At 33.8% G+C, this 17,682-nt stretch overlaps 1 protein-coding gene across 1 annotated transcript in view; it reads right to left on the bottom strand.

The window, feature by feature from the left end:
* LOC124422042 (uncharacterized protein DDB_G0287625-like) overlaps positions 1-16,212 on the bottom strand; it is a 44,824-nt gene extending 28,612 nt beyond the window's left edge. The window contains exon 1 of the mRNA XM_046957928.1: positions 14,729-16,212. Coding sequence (XP_046813884.1) covers positions 14,729-14,831 — 103 coding nt within the window. The 5' untranslated portion in view covers positions 14,832-16,212. The remainder of the gene's footprint in view (positions 1-14,728) is intronic.
* Between the last annotated feature and the right edge of the window lie 1,470 nt (positions 16,213-17,682).

Genomic DNA, 17,682 nt, shown 5'->3' with positions numbered 1-17,682 from the left:
TCTGCTGTCAACGCTGTTTTTCTTTTTCTTTTTCTTTTTCTTTTTCTTTTTCTTTTGAGAGAGAGAGAGAGAGAGAGAGAGAGAGAGAGAGAGAGAGAGAGAGAGAACAGAAAAAGAATCATGAATAAATGAACCTGTCGAAAGCAGTTTCTGTTCGCCTTCATTTAGCTACGAAGAAAAAAAATAAGAGAGAGAGAGAGAGAGAGAGAGAGAGAGAGAGAGAGACAAAAAAAGAAAAAAAACAGGGAGATCAATTCGAATGATTAAGAATAATTAAGAAAAAAAATATATATATATATTATTTCCCTCTGAGGAAACATCCCTCGAGATATCTCGAAGACTTTCTCACAGAATCCGTCCAGACATCCTGTCAGTTCATCATAGCTCGTGACGTCAATGTTGCTCTTGCAACGATGTAATGCAAAGCATTGATGCACGTGTGTCAAAAGAGAGAAAGAGAAAAAGAGAAAGAGAAAGAGAAAGAGAGGGGGAGAGCGGGAAAATTTTTCTACAAGACTATGAGAGAAGACCAGTTCCTGCAGCAAAGAGAAAGAGAGTGAGAAAGTGAGAAAGAGAGGGAGAGAGAGAGAGAGAGAGGGAGAAAGAGAGGCTGGTTTTCGAAAAGAAGATGTCAAGGAGGACGACGGCCATTAATTTTAATATTCGAGAAACAACGAGAAGATTGAACTCTCTCTCTCTCTCTCGCTCTCTCTCTTTCTCTCTTTTTCTTTCATAAATAATGAAAAAATATTGCCCGATAAAAATCGACCTTCGATCATTATTCGCATTTGCCAAGGCAAGACAGATAATAGCTTATCTAAAAACATGAAGGAAGGAAGAAGAGTCTTATGGATTAAGGTTGGCTAGTCTATTTATCTTTCTTTTTCCAACAACTAACATAAGTGACGATGGTTCACGACGATATAAAAGCAAGACGATAGTTCTGGGTCAACGCGATACGTATAAACCACGAATCGGAACGACTATATAATGATTTAACATACGATAGAAAAAGAAAGAGATAGATGGAGAGAAAGAGAAAGAGAGAGAGAGAAAAAAAGAGAGAGAAAGATAGATAGAAAAGACGCATTAGACTTCATAATAATGGGGATCACAGTTAAGTGGGTTGAATTCCTATCGACTCTCGATCCCGTTTGCGTCACGCTACTTCGATTATGTGATTTAACGCACGATGAAATTACCGGAATTTTTTTCATTATTACATTGTTTTTCTATTTCTGTAACCCCTTTGTAATTTTTCAATTAATTCCATTAAATTTATGACATTAGATAGAAAGCATGAATAATTATTTAGGAGAAATTATTCGTCTTTCAATGGAATAAAAACATTCTAACTTTGAGAAATGCAAAAAAAAAAAAGAAAAAAAAAAGAGAAAGAAAAGGAAAAAGAGAGACAAATTAGACAACTAACAAACCTTTCATATAATTCAATTCAGAAAATTCATTAATAGTCAATAGGAAAAATTTATTATGAGATAATTTTTATCATTGGTAAGAAAATTCCCTTCATTCAGTAAAATAAATTATACAATTTAATTTCGATTGAAAAAAAAACAACAGGTGAAAAAATTGTACTTTAGAATTACGTAAATGTAATGAAGTATTACGTTCAATAAGTAACAAGTGAACGAAGAATTAACTAACTAACTTACTAACTAACTAACTAACTAACTAACGAATAAACGAACGGAAGGAGAAAGACGGAAGAAAAAGAACGTACCAGTGGACTCATGGATCGTTCTACTTATCTTCGGCTTGTATAGCGGCGAATGGCCGCTTAGTTAACCCACAAAAAAAAGTCTACCTAGCGGTTGGATAGGAGAGCGTGCAGCCTTGCTGAAATATAACGAGCGCGCGAGTTGCATCGAAGGTGGCTGGCTCGTTATTGGAATCATTCCAGTTCTCTCTTTCTCTATATATAATATATATATGTAAGAACGTACACTAACACGTAAGTTGGTACTTAGTTACACGAGAGTAAGCGAGAGAAAAAGTGGTACCTTTTTGTCCTTTTTTCCTTCCTTCTTTTTCTTTTTCTACTTCTTTCTCTTCTCTCTCTCTCTCTCTCTCTCTTTTTCTCTCTCTCTTTTCCTCTTCTTCGTTATGTGTAACACGTCACGTGTTATGCGCTTATGCTCCCATCTTGCTAATAACATAATGCTCCATGGTAATTTAATGTCTTATTCGTAAAGTGAGTCGCTACATCGAGTTAAATTGCTCCTCGTTACCAACGAATTTAGTATTGCATGCATATGCATATGTCTATCTATCTATTTATATACATATTTTCTTTTTATTTATATATATATATATATATATATATATATATATATATATATATATATATACATGTGTGTGTACTTACGACGTTCGACATATTCTCGGCTCACGTAATTACATCGTGAAGAACGAGGACGACGAAAATCAGGTGGGATTAGAGCGAAGAACGAAGAAAATCGCTTCCTTGACGATAACGTCAACGACCACGACGACAACGGCAAAGGAAATGGAACGCATACGATACTTGTCTTTCGTCCTTGAGATAGCGTTGAGTTTGGTGAATATCGATCAAACGCAGCGATTATTGCCACTTGCTGACTCACAAGAACGCTTTGAATTAACAACGACGATAAAGATTTACACATTGTCAATTCGAATATTCTTTTAAGATAACTCCTAAAGCTTGTTCTTTTTTCTTTTTCTTTTTTTTTTTCGTTTTGAAATTCTCCAACATACATATTTCTAATCTACGATCTTACAGATATCTCAAGATTCTCCGATTTTATCATTTGTAATTCCATTTTTTCTTTTCTTTTCTTTTCTTTTTTCTTTTTTCTTTTCTTACATTCCATAATTCTTTTCGAAATAATACGACTTATATCTATCTTTCTTTTTCTCTCTTTTTCTATTCCATACACGCAAGACCCGAGTCAGCTGTTACTCTACCATTTGACTCAACCGCCATCAAAATTTATCGACTATCTCCTTTCAGGATCTTTCTTCTTTTTACTACACTGCCCTTCTTTTCCCTTCGATCCTATTCACTTCACGATTCTTGATTCCTCGAACCTTAGCCATTTCGTTTTCGATTCTCTTCACGTTCTCATAATTTCATAAAAAAAAATAAAAAAATAAAAAAATAACAATGAATATGTTTTAACGTTAACAACTTTAACATACTTATCTTATCCTCGTAACTAAATATAAAATATAATGTTTCTTGTTATTTCTTATATAAATGGGCTTAAGTTTTCTCTCTTTGTCTTTGATTTTATAAGAACGTAAAGAAAAAAAAACACCCGTTATAATCTGCCCCTTCTCTCTTTATCTATCTATCTCTCTCTTAAATAGAGAGAAAGAGAAACGAGAGACCATTTCCTGTCTACATAACGCATGCGCACACATATACACACATACATATTTACGTTATTCCCATCAGCTGTTCGACGACGCACGCTCGAGGATCCTCTTCGTATAAAATGAATTTGGACGTTCCTTCTCGAATGTATTTCTCTCTTTCTCTTTCTCTTTCTCTCTCTCCCCCTCTCCCTTCCTCTCTCTTGCTCTCTCCTTCTTACGTTCCCCCTTTATCATGTATCTCCTCTATCATTATCAACCCAATGACCTGGCATGCAAGATGTTTCCCATCTACAGAGTTAAACCAATCATCCGAGAGTACAGTCAATGAAAGAAAATTTGGTCGGAAGCTATTTTGTTCTGTGTGTATTATCATTTGAGAACGATGACCGATAATTTTTGAATGTTTTTGTACAAGATCACATCACGTGTGTCTTCTATATTCGTTCTTAATTACTCTTGCGGACTTTTTAATCGTCTTTCGTTTAGGAGACACATTGTGTACTCGTAAATGTCACTATTTTTTAGACTATATATTTACCACACATACACACACACACACACACACACACACACACACACACACATATATATATATATATATATATATATATAACGTAATATGTCGACAGATAGATATGTATATATAAAAAGAAAGGAGACGCAGAAACAAGAAAGAAAAGTTCCCGACGGGTCGTTTAATTCGTTCCAAGAGGATACTTTCTCCTTCCATCTCTTGTGATCTCGGCAACGTACCAACGAACTTTCTTCGCACTTTTTCTCCTTGGTCGACGAACAAGACGAGGGCGTCTAATTGCGCCCACTTGAGAGACTCGCAGACTCCTTGTCAAGCGTCTCTAATTAATTTGTGTATGTATATACGCAACGATGAAAGCAAGAAAGAAAGAAAGAAAGAAAGAAAGAAAGAAAGAAAGAAAGAAAGAAAGAAAGGGAGAGAGGGGGAGGGGGAGGGAGAGGGAGAGAGAGAGAGAGAGAAAGACAAGTAACGCACGTGCTCGAGAAGAACCATGTCCGGCTTTAAGTGCTAGAAAGCTTGAGAAAAAGCATAGTTGACGTGATATCTTCTCGAGGAATTCTCGAATACAAAACATTATTTCAAAAAGAAGTCCTGAAACAATAAATAATATTGCACTTAATAATCAAGGAAAAGAAAAAAGAAAATAAAGAGAAAATAAACGAAGAATTTATCAACGTTTTGTCGACTAATTAGAAATTCTAATCGTATATATACATATAGACATAGAATGTCGATTTAAAGTTTCTATAAGAGCATATGTAATTTCGAATTTACACGATCAGCTATTTTTTAATTTTTTTTTTTTTTTTTCAATTTTATTTTACTTTATCGACGGAAACTTCATTTCCATAGTTTGTCATATTTTTTTAATTATTTTATTTTTTATAATTATTGCAATATCTCGCTTATAACAGTATAATTACAATATTACTTATATTATTACCATATTTACTATTAATTTTACTATCTTTATTTACGCTAGTATATAAAATTGCTAGGTAAATAAACTAATAAACATATACATTTACTAGTAATTTTATATACTAATATATAAACAAAATTTTACAATGTGAAAATATTATTTTATTGCTTATACCAGTATAATTATACTATTACATTTTATGTATATGTATATGTATATATATATATATACACATATGTATACATATGTATATATATTAATATAAATGATACTATAACTTTTTCATTACATAATATTGTTTCGTAGATTCCGAAGAAAATTCAAGTCATAGAGAATTAATAAGTAAATTCAAAAAAAAAAAAAAAAAAAAAAAACAAAAGCAAAAACAAAAAACAAAAATAAAAAATAAAAAAGAATTAGAAAAGAAAAATCGCGTACATTCGTCGAGATAATTTTTCAAGAACACTTTCAACTCGTTAGAAAATCTATTAGATACACCTAATCGAGAATGGAGCGCTCTTCCATACGAGAGAGTCCACGGTGGATCTTGTAGATCCTGGATCGCGCTTACTTAGAGATGTCGGGCGCTCACGACTCCGACGAAACATTTTCACAACCGCTTTTCCCTCGACAAGAAGACTGGTTGCTACCTTGGTCGGTCTGCCGATTTGTCGGTCGGTCGGTCGGTCGGTCGGTCGGTCGTTTAGTCGGTCGTTCGATAGATCGTTGAATCGGAGTTGAACCCGGTTCGACGTGCTATTCTACGTGCGATTCTCTTCTGTACAATCTTCTTCTTCAGATCTTCTATCCTTTTCTTTACTGACTACCTAGAAATCCGGCTTAAAGGGGTCGCGACAAAACGATTGTCGATAGGATCGGAGAAAAAATGATGGATAAACGTTGGGAAAATGTTTGCGTGTCTCTTATCGTTTTACTGATAGCTATGTATCTATGTATATAACATAATGAGAAGAAGATGATGAAGAAGAAGAAAAAGAGAAAAGGGAAGGAGAAGAAGTTTATTGTTATGCAAGAAGAAAGTTGGGGGACAGAAGAATCAATGTTTGAAAAATAAAAATGAAAAGAAGATAAAAAAGAAAAGAATAAAGATAAATAAGAAAAATAATAACCAAAATAATGATAATAATCCAAAGACGATGAAACTTCTAGAAAGAGAGAGAGAGAGAGGGAAGGAGAGAGAGAGAGAGAAGATTCCTAAAACGAGTCAAGAATATTATGATAAATACAACAAAGTATTCGACTTGGAAAGGCTCTCGTGAACGTAAATCGATTACTTTACGAAGTTTTGCTTATTCTCATTTGAAACTCGCAAACCTAAAGTATACTTATATACATATACATATGTGTATGTATATATATATATATATATGCATCGTATAACGGATATTTTTATCTATAACTGGAACTGATAAGGAGCAACTCTTACGAGAGATAAAATTGTCCCTTGCATCCTCCTCTTCCTTCTCTCATTTCCTTCTTCGTATCACATTGACACTCGATTTTGTCAATCGAGTACATAAATACGAACAGTTACATATATATATATGAATATATATATATATATATATATATATATATGAATGTATGTTATGTATGTAGAATATCATTTATCGAGAATAGGATGTTTTAGAACCGAAGGAAGGGACGAAAACGCGTGCCCAATGTATCCGTGATTTATAGTCTTAAATGGTAAATGGCACGCGAGAAGCTCGAACGCGCTCGAATCCCAAATACGTGTAAAAGAAGACCGTCGAGCGTTTAGTGAAAGGCAGAGATCGAGTCGTTTGTGGCCGAGATTCGAATCGAGCGACAACGAACCTACCCTAAGTCACGACGACGATCGTCGACGTGCGTTTAACCTATTCGAGCGGAACACCTCGCATATATTCTACGTACACACATGTGCACGTGCGTATGTGTATATATATATATATATATATATATATATATATGTATGTGTGTGTATGTATGTATGTACATATGTGTATATGTTTATATATACATAAACAGTATATATAAATTACGATGGCCGAAGCAAAGAAGTACAACATAACACATAGTTTACGTACAAACAAACAAACATACACAGAGAGACATATGTGCAGTATACATTCATATCTTTGATAGAAATCGATAAGAGATATCTCGATCTGCTTTATCGATTACTTTTCTCGAAAACAAGACTCTCATATTGGATTTTGGAAGAAGACACGATCGACTTATAATAATAATTTCCTGATCATGAAAGGAGAATGTGATCGTGCAAGATTATTATTATTATTATTATTGCCAATCGGGATGAAAGAATTTCGTTTCGGTAATTATAATCGATTCTAGACTTTCAATCGATCACCTTCCAATTCATGGATCATTTTGATCCGTAATACTACGACTCGAGGAATTCGAATTAATTCACGATTAAATGAATGGAATTAATGTACGTAAGATGAATACTGATAGAATGGTCTAAATAATATTTCGATATGGTTATACATTTTAAATATTTTTTTAGATAATTCAAACTTTATCCTTTGTACTTGCTTACGTGTCATTTAAAGAGAAATCTTCTTCGTATGCTGACTAATACGGTGAAGATCCTCTTGCTCTAATTTTTCTTTTAATAGAAAGAGAGAGAGAGAGAGAGAGAGAGAGAGAGAAAGAGAGAGAGAGAGAGAAATTCTCTGAGGATTATTCCCTTTAAACGTGTAATACTAGCATGGGCGGTATTTCTCAGGAGGTTTCATATCAAAAGGGCTCATCTTTCCCTCTCTCTCTCTCTCTCTCTCTCTCTCTCTCTCTCTCTCTCTCTCTCTCTCTTTTTCTCTCCCGCTCTTTCTGAAGACGTTCAAAGCAAGTATACGATCAAATAGGGTAGAAGCGTATCTATATGCGCATCTTAATCCCCGGTCGTAGCTAGTTTTCATCAATGGCACTTGTGGAGCGTGGTTAATTCCACAGTATGCTTTAATTTTCTATCCTATTTACAACATCGGAATACCTTACCTAAGTATTTAAGTCTAAGGAAACTAGTAATCGACAATTAAATACGTTGGATTATCTATTATATAAATTATTATACAAATAATCGAGTTTCAATCCTTCCAAAATTCAACCTTGAATTGATTGATCGATTGATGGAGGGCAAAAACGAAAAAAAAAAAAAAAGAAAAGAAAAAAAGGCAAAAGAAAAAAAAACAGAGAGAGAAAGAGAGAGAGAGAGGGAGAGAGAACAAAAAATATAAAAAAAAATATTAAAGAGAAAAAGAAATAAATTCAATCGAGGAAGTTTCAATCGTACTATACAATCGAATCTCTACGATGAGAAATATCCATATCTCGTTTGGGATCCTCCTCTCTTCGGCAGCATCCTCGCACCTTGAAATCCAGTTTTATCGGCACTCCTCAGGCATATACATGTCGAAAGTGTGAAGCGTGTGTCACCATTTGCGTACGACGCTCGTGTGGCACGTCTGTTTCTTTCTCTCTCTATCTCTCTCTCTCTCTCTCTCTCTCTCTCTCTCTCTCTCTCTCTCTCTCTCTCTCTCTCTCTCTCTCTCTTTCTTTCGTGGGGTTCTTAAGGGGGTCCCATGAACTATTTACGGAGACGCCATGTCCCTCATACTGTCACAAAGACTTCTTTTATACTCTCTCTCCTCTCTCTCTCTCTCTCTCACACACACATTCTCTTTCTCTCTTTCTCTTTCTTTTTCTCTTTTTCTATCACTCTTGCTATTATTCGCATTCTGCGAAAAATCATCAGAGACGAAAGAGGGAAGGTAGAAAAGGACATGATGACGAATCAACGTCTTCAGAAGAAGAGAAAGAGAGAAGATAGGGAGACCGGAAAAAAAGAAACGCTCGAGATAAAACAAGGATATCTAAGCTTCGATGAGAGAGAGAGAGAGAGAGAGAGGAGGGCTTTTAAGAACACCCTTCGACCCTGGAATTGGAGCACACGCAGTAATGCTCTGAAGCAAATCTAGTATCTCCTCTCTCTCTCTCTCTCTCTCTCTCTCTCTCTCTCTCTCTCTCTCTCTCTCTGTTTCTCTCTTTCTTTCTTTCTCTTTTCTCTCCTTTTTATTTCGATACGGGAATCTTTGAAAATCATTTCACCAACTATATATCATCGTTCGTAGAAAAAAAAAAGATAAATTTGCTTCTATTACGAATTTCCGCTCGATTAGATGTCCAATATAACTCGCACTATTAGAAACGAGGAATCGAAAGTTTCATTCTCGTAAAGCGTTGTTCCAACGTGAGAAAGTCACTGATTTATTGAGAAGAGATTTAACTTCTTTTTTTTTTCTTTTACTTTCATCTTTTTCTTTTCTTTTTTTTTCCTACTCTCCTTCTTCTTCTTTTTCTTCAGAAATCGAAAATCGAAACACTTATTTTTTCTCTTATCGTTTTTCTATCGCAAAAGATTACAATTTGTTTGTATAGGTGTACTCGCGCGTGTTGTGTGTATGTTCATACGTATGTACATATTATCGCGATGAATGAAGCTGATGATAAATTATGCAAATTTAACGCGACACGTGCCTCTCCATGGTTTCTGAGTAAGAAGGTTTGTGTCGACAAGCAATAAAACGAAATCGATCGATTCGATGAAAGAGAGATTTTTAATTTTTCTACGAGTTTTATTGCTAACGTTATCGCAACGTCAATAGCTAATATATCTCGATGGATCGAATTCTTTTTTCTTCGATTCTTCGTCGTTTTGTTGCGAAACAACTTGCTCATCTCGCAAATTTTTCTTTTTTTTTTTTTCCATTATATTCTTTTCTTTCTTCTTTTTTCTTTTTTTATTTTATCCTTTTTTTTTTCTCCGTTCAACCCATCAGAACTTACAACGTTCTAGCTCAGTTGTTACAAGCATCCGTTAGAAAGTAAAGAAACCTATGGATTTCTTCTTACGAATCGTTCGTACCTCTACGATTTATGATACGCTCCTTTGGTTGCCAGCAAAAACAAGTAATCTCGTTGAGAGAACAAAATCAAGCAAACCATCCAACTAGTTTTACAAAGTACTCAGTACTCTTCTTTTACATTGAAATACCTATTGGGGAAACATTAAAATTGGAGAACATAAAATATATATAAAGATATTTATTATCCTGATGAATTATTTTTAATTTTTCTTTAAAAAAAGAAAAAAGATTTGATTAACTTTACTATGCAATTGTTGATTTATTTTCTCGTAATAAAAAATATATGATATATCGTCGATTTGTTTCCTTCGCCAAGAACTAAAGAAGAAGTTGAAGAAAAAAAAAGAAAAGAGAGAGAGAGAGAGAGAGAGAGAGAGCGAGAGAGAGAGGGAGGGAGAGAATTTGATAGAAATTTATTGTATAACGGAGTCAAAGGTGCTACCAAGTGGGAAATCTAAGGTCGATCGGAGATCACCCGTTAGAAGTGAAAGGGTTGGCTAGTATTAATCGTATCTGCGGGGTGAAAAGGCAGGTATATAGTGGCGGTAAGTAAAACCAGCACGGCTTTACCTACTAATAGGCTCAACTCACCTGCTTTCCTTTTACTGTATCTTGACCTGCGCGGTAAAACGATGGTATTTAGGTACTCCACTTTTGCTACGAAATTAAACGATTCTAATAAGATTTCTTAACGTTTATGGTCATTTGGTACATTGGTACTTCAACCGGAAATTGTCTATCTCGTGTCATTTGCTTTTTGTTAGAATCAACCATTAAAGCAAATTGGCGCGTGGGATTTGACGATAACTTTTCGAATTACCTTTGTTATCGGTATGATTCATTATTTGTGTATTCGAATAGCAGACGTTTCAAACTAAATCGTAACTCTAGAATCTAGGGAATAAAATTACTGCTTGGCAATCATCGACTGAAATATATCTTATAGAGATAATATCCGCTTAGAATTAATATAACTCGAGTGTTCACTAAGTAAATCGATCTTATGCATCTTATGTATCTAAGAAATTACATATATCCGATATAACTTAAAAAAATTAAATATAAAAGTATTTTCAAACAAATAAAAATATAGAATATATAAAATATTATTAATGGTTTTCGACAAAGATACGAAGTAATTTTTTATTGTTCTAAATACAAAATGTCGATAAATGATTATCCTATTTCTAATAGATAATAATCCTTTATCGGTTTTATTATTCATAATAAAACACAAATTTATACTTTAATCTACATTCACGCGCATATATAATACACAATGTTTTTATCATAAAGAAAAAAATTTAATCAATCTCAACAATGTCAATTAGTATAATCGATAAAATATTATGAACTATGTCAAAATTAGGAATATCATTTGTAAACAATATTACCACCGTACTGACACAAGAAAAACGTATAGTATAATTTGCAAAATTTACAAAAAAAAAAAGAAAAAATGATAAAAAAATAAAAACATAATATAAAAAAATTCTAATTTCATTGATAAACAAAAAAAAAAGAGTAAAGAAGATCTAAAAATAGTGAAAAAGTCATGATAAAAAAGAGAGTCGAGATCCCTGATTTTAAGAGAACGATTGGTAGTATCGGGATAGATGTCAGGGTTGCTATGTAAGTACTTCGATACAGAGAGTAAAAAAAAGGGAGGGGGACCAAGGATCAAGGATAAATAAGAAAAAAAAGAAAAAGAAAAAGGAAGAAAATAAAAGAAAAGAAAAATGAAAAAAAGGACGTCTCCCGACGCAAGAACCACCGCGTCGAGAGACATTTCCCGCTTGTCACCTCCACTCGTCGCCTCGTTTTCACGTCCAGCTTGCCTCCTGCCCTCCCCCTGACCGCTGGATAACCGCATAAAAGTATCCCGTTACCACGGTAGCCCAGATACCGGATTACGGAGTACGAATTGTCAATCGTGTACGACGAACGAGACGAGACTTTAAAAGGCCTTTCAAAGATTCTCATGAGAGAAAAAGAGAGAGAGAAAGAGAAAGAGAGAAAGAGAAGATAAGCGATTACGATCAAAGGATATCATCTTGAACCATTTGGAAAATCAACGGAATTTGTGAAAGGGAAGGTTCTTAAAAACATTGACGTAAGAGGGTCGGAAAACATATTCATTGAATAGTATGATATTTAAATGTCAAAGTAGCAGGATCGTCTTCTAACTAAGGGTTAAAGTACTTACACGTCACGGATAAAATAAAAGTTAAAAGAATATCGTCGAGATTAGGATCGATGATTAGAATGGACTCGATTCTAATTATACGAATCCTCTCTCTCTCTCTCTCTCTCTCTCTCTCTCTCTCTCTCTCTCTCCCTCTTTCTCTCTTTGTCTCTCCCTCTTTCTCTCTCTCTCTCTCCCTCTTTCTCTCTCTCTCTTTCTCACTCTCTCTCTCTCTCATTACTATCTCATATCAGTGATATCAGTAACAATAATAGAAAAATTCAAAGAAGAAACGAGAATAGTCGTTGTTGAGTTAGAAGTCGATAAGACTTTGTAATGTCGTAATAACTAAGATCGAATGAATCACGGGGTCGGTAATGTCAGGATCGGTAAATCTCAGTGAACGGAGAGTTTACATACAATTTTCCTTCTCTTTCTTTCTCTCATCGGCGTACCAAAATTATAGTGTGTATTATTTTTGAACTATGTTTGTGGTATCACTGAATGATTTTAAATGTTGTCTTCGTCATTTAAATATTCTAATATAATTTCTAAACTTTCTTTTTTATTTCTTAACTTTCAAATTATTAAATCATTATTATTGAATAATTTTTGTACATAATAATTGATAAAATAATAATTTAACTACATGAATTTATACTAATTAACTTAATTCAATTAATCATTTTATTGTGAATTGGTAAAATGAGTCATTTATGTTTGATATATTTTTGTTGACTCTCACATTAATGGATATATTCACGTCGTTTATATTATTTAAAATAATTTCGAAGCTCTTTTTCTTCCTTAAAATTTATTAATTAGTAATTAAGTTTTAACTATTACATGGATTAATAATAATTAATTCAATTCTATTATGGATTGATAAAACGAGTTACTTATATTTACGAGGTTACATATATTTGGATGAATTTTAAAAAAAGGCAAATTTTTATAATTTTTTGCATCTTATTTATATTATTAATAAAAAATTATTAAATTTGAGTGAGTATGTAATATGAAGAATATTTTCCAATGAAAAAATTAAAACAATCCATTATCTTCTTGTTATTGTCGATATCGAACCAAAGTCGTTTTGTACAGCTCCAACAATATCTCCTCAAAGTATTATCAAAATGAAAAAGAAAAGATAAAGTAAAGAACCAAAGAAATCAGTACTTCACGAAGGACTTATAAGATTTTCATTTAACAAAAAAAAAATGAGTGATTGAATTTCCCATGAGATTTTTGATAAAAAAATAGTTTTTTAATGATTAAAAGGTAAGAAACAGATATTATGACCTGAAAAAAAAATGAAATGAGAAATAATCGTCCACCAAATTTCATTCAAATCGATTGAATAATTTTTAAAATATCATTTTCCACAAATTTGCAAAATAAATATTTTCGAGATAACAATGTTTAAAGTTTAAGATAAATGTAATGTCGAACTCGTTAGGATCGACTTCGAACGGCTGTAACTTCATGAATTTTAAGAATTTGCCCAATGAAATTATCACATAATATTTTTCTGTAAGGATAATAATACCACTAAATAAAAAAATATTTTTCTGTAAAATAAATATTTGAAAACTTTTTAGGTGTACACAAATTCCTCAACGTTTTTAAACTAACTGGTTGGATTCTTTATAATGGTATCCCTATTATTTAAGATATAATTTTTAAATCTCTCTTTTCTACTTCTAACAACGTCTATGTTATAATTTTCATATACTTAACCATTTAATAATTTTTTCTATTTTTTTTTTTTACGGATGAACGTGTAACATATTCAAGATCGAGAAAAGGACAAGATCGACGAACTCCTTGGCATTTCGGCCTTTCGAATCCTCATTATGTCAAAGAATGTTAAGCGTTCTCCAAAGTGATATAGGTAAGTACGCGGTTCTCAGTCTCGCCATTTCTTTTTGAAATGAATATACCATGGCTATCGTATTCTATCCCGTTGCGGTTGTCAATCAGGATATCCGCGTGCGGTTAGAAATTAATTGTGCTCAGATAAAGCGAAAGTACATAGATAAAATAAAATAACAGGCGGTCGAAAGATTAGGTTAATAAACCGCAACGAGATTGAATAACAAAATTGTTATCTATGATATACGGGATACATGGACATACATGGACACTTATTACTTTAACGCATTCTTCCGAAATTCTCTTGTACCGAATCATTTAATAATACATAATCATTTCAATTACTTCGACTTATTCTTTATAAATCAAAGAGAAAGTAAAACAAACGTTATTACAATTTCACTTGAAATTAATTACTTTTTCATTTGTGACATTTCTACCTTTTCTCAACGAACAAATTATTGGCAAAATGTAATGAAAAAAGATGTCGAGAGAAAGCATGTTATATTCGTCCTCTATCTCCTTTTCTCTCTCTCTCTCTCTCTCTCTCTCTCTCTCTCTCTCTCTCTCTCTCTCTCTCTCTCTCTCTCTCTGTCTCTGTCTCTCTCGCTCGAACATCAATAAATGTACGTATACGTATATACGGTACATATACGCACGCTCCAATCGATCTCACTTGAATAGCCCGAGCGTTTCATCGATCGAATATTTGGCATATAGAATCTCATAGAAATCCAAGATATTCCTATATAAACCTTTCATCTATTAAATAAAAGACATAACTGAAAAAAGGGAAGTAAGGGAGAGAGAAGGCGGATCGAAAGAGACAAGTGAGGGATCCAAAAAAAAAAAAAGAAAAATAAGGAACGGAAACTCACCCCTTATCTTGGTTTCCTGTCGATCGAGGGGCGTTATGCGCGGGTGGTTCTGCTGTCCCGGCTTCTTCAGCAGAACACCCACCACCTGTGGCGCCATCATCATCTCCACCGCCTTTTGTTTCTTCTCACTTTACTCTATCGGCTCCTCCCTTCTTCTTCTTCCTCCTCCTCGCCTCCTCCGCCACCACCCCCACCCCCACCACCACCACCACCTCCCGAAAAACAAAAAATTACCCGTTCAGTCAATAGTCCACATTGTCTTTTAAATGCCTCCACACAATGGATAACAAAATTCAAACGAGACTGAATCACGTTTAATAATGACGAATTAATTAACACACACATACACGGGTCACGGAATCGTTGCTATGGCGCCTCTAACCTCGAAAAATTTCATACGATTTAACTCCCCCACCAAACCATCATCACCCCCTCCTCCTCCTCCTCCTTCTTTTCCTTCTTCTTCCTTTTTCTTTTTCTTCTTTCTTCGTCGAAATAGCAGAGTACACGTAAAGAGAGAGAAAAAGATAAAATAATGATGAAGGTGAAGGGGGGAAGATGACGACGTTCGTTATTGGTCGAGGCGACGGTTCGACGATCGAGAAGGCGCCGTTCAGTTTTTGCACTGTGTCTTTCCTTCGCTTTATAATATTATCGTTCTATGAGATTATTTGAAACTCGACAATAATAATATATATGTACGTATCTTCTACGTTTCGATTTCGATTATCATCATCATCATTATTATTATTGTTATTGTTGTTGTTGTTGTTGTTGTTGTTGTTATTATTATTATTATACTATTATTACGTTGTCTTCATTAGAAGACAAGAAAAAATGCATTCTCCTTCCTATATTATCAACTTCCATGAAACTAACAATAAGAGTTTAGTTCCTCGAAATTTCCTTGATCGGTCGTTTAGAAGATTTACTATTTGTTATGTTTTGGCAATGTAATCGTCCCGAGTGTGAATCCCAAGAGAGAGATAAGAAAGTCTGTGTTTCTACGGTCTTTCTCTTCCTTCGTATTTATTAATTATCTTCTTTCTTTCTATCTTTATCTCCCTCCCTCTCTCCCTCTTACTCTCTTTCTTTCTCTCTCTCTCTAGCTTCCTCTCTTCCTCGTTGAGATAGAATATATATTTTCGGTATTCAGATGCACAAGAAACGTTCGTCACTGTTTACACAGGTGATACAAATGCACTACTATTAGCTTTCTACTAACACAAACATATACATATAAACATATATATATATATATATATATATGCATGTATACTTTTATATTGTTAATTTAATAGGAGAAACGTTTAACACATCACTATCACACTCCCACCTCATGAAATAATCATGAGTCTTTGCACGAACCCCGTTGACACGTTTCGAACGTTAAATTGAAACACGAGAACCGTTTGATCGCGTGGCATCGAACAAATAATAAACAATAACATTAAACAACCAAACCGGCGCGCGTCCGCCGAACGACTGACTATGACTGACAAACGCTCGAGGCCCGGAGTGCATCGTGCCTACCCCTACCACTGCTCCTCGCAACTCCCCACTGTCTATCCCCACTATTAAACAACGTAGCTGCGCAGCTACTCTCCCTATTACCCTACGGATCGTTTACCGTGTTTACGCGCATCCCTTACCAGCCTAACGAGTAAAAAACAGAGATTCTCTTGCCTCTTTCTTTTTCTAACCTTTCTTTTTCTATTCTTTTTCTTTCTTTAATTTATTCCTTTTTTTTTTTCTTTAAAGCATTGTAATATCCATGAAATTAAATTACGTGTTTATAAGCTATTATAAAAGAGATGTGATTGTCTTACAGAAAAAACGATATTGAAGTTTTAAATATAACAAAAATGATTTTCTATTATTTGCGTGTAAGATTAAAAAAGATAATTTATGTTTACTCATTATATTCATTATCGTTATTCATTTTTTTTCTTTTGTTTTTTTTTTTTTTTATTTTTATACTAACGATCTAACGTTAGTTAATGTTATTCTGGATGAATTCTTTTTATTTTTTATACACATCATGGATTAATAAATTAATTGATACTAATAATTCTGTTTATGGTTCAGATGATTCTTGACAAATATAATTAATGGAAAAGTGAAGATTTTTTTTTTAGAGAAGTATATTTTTAGTACCGTTTACGACGACTTGCTCGTTGCCCAAAAACTAGTCAAGCTGATACGAGGAAAATGGACGAGATAAAAATGGTATTTATGGTGTGTTTCACGTTTTTCTTCTTTTGCTTCTTTCTTTTTCTCGGAAGCACTTTGTATACGAGCCAGTTAACTTACGTCAGAATCATCAATTTTTCGATTACTTCCACGTCTGGAAATCGTGATATATCATTGTACTCTCTCTCTATCTCTCTCTCTCTCTCTCTCCCTCTCTCTCTTTACCATTACATCCATTTTTATTTACCCCCAAAGCAGAAAAGTAACTCCTCTCAAATGGATGTTTACCGATATTTACACAGAAGCTGTCCGCAAGCTGGGATGCAATTTTTCCATCCGATTAATCGCCAGAACCGTTTTTCTTTTTTATCCGTCAAGCATAAATGGGTTACACCCCGTATACTTTTTTCCTTTCATACGAAAATACTTCAACGTATTGCATGTCCCTTAATAGGAATATGAGTCAATAATCGAAAATGTTTTTAGAATCTAAATATAATATTTTAACCAGGTAGATACATATATTTACATAATAAAATTATATATATATATATATATATATATATATATATCCATCATTGATTCGAAACGTTTTTCAATTCTATCGGATTCTTGATAAGTAAAAGATATTTAAACTTTAGCGTGCGATAAGATTATATAGAACCATGGTCACGGTTCTTCATAGAAACTGGTATTACTGATGTTGGTAAGCGAAGGAAACGGCGAAATCGTTCCATTAAGATGAAATACCGAGGGAACCT

This window comes from Vespa crabro, chromosome 2 (assembly GCF_910589235.1).
Source record: "Vespa crabro chromosome 2, iyVesCrab1.2, whole genome shotgun sequence".
NCBI classification, from domain to species: domain Eukaryota; kingdom Metazoa; phylum Arthropoda; class Insecta; order Hymenoptera; family Vespidae; genus Vespa; species Vespa crabro.
The sequence above is the reverse complement of the archived record's forward strand: the minus strand, read 5'-3'. Positions and strand labels throughout refer to the sequence as shown.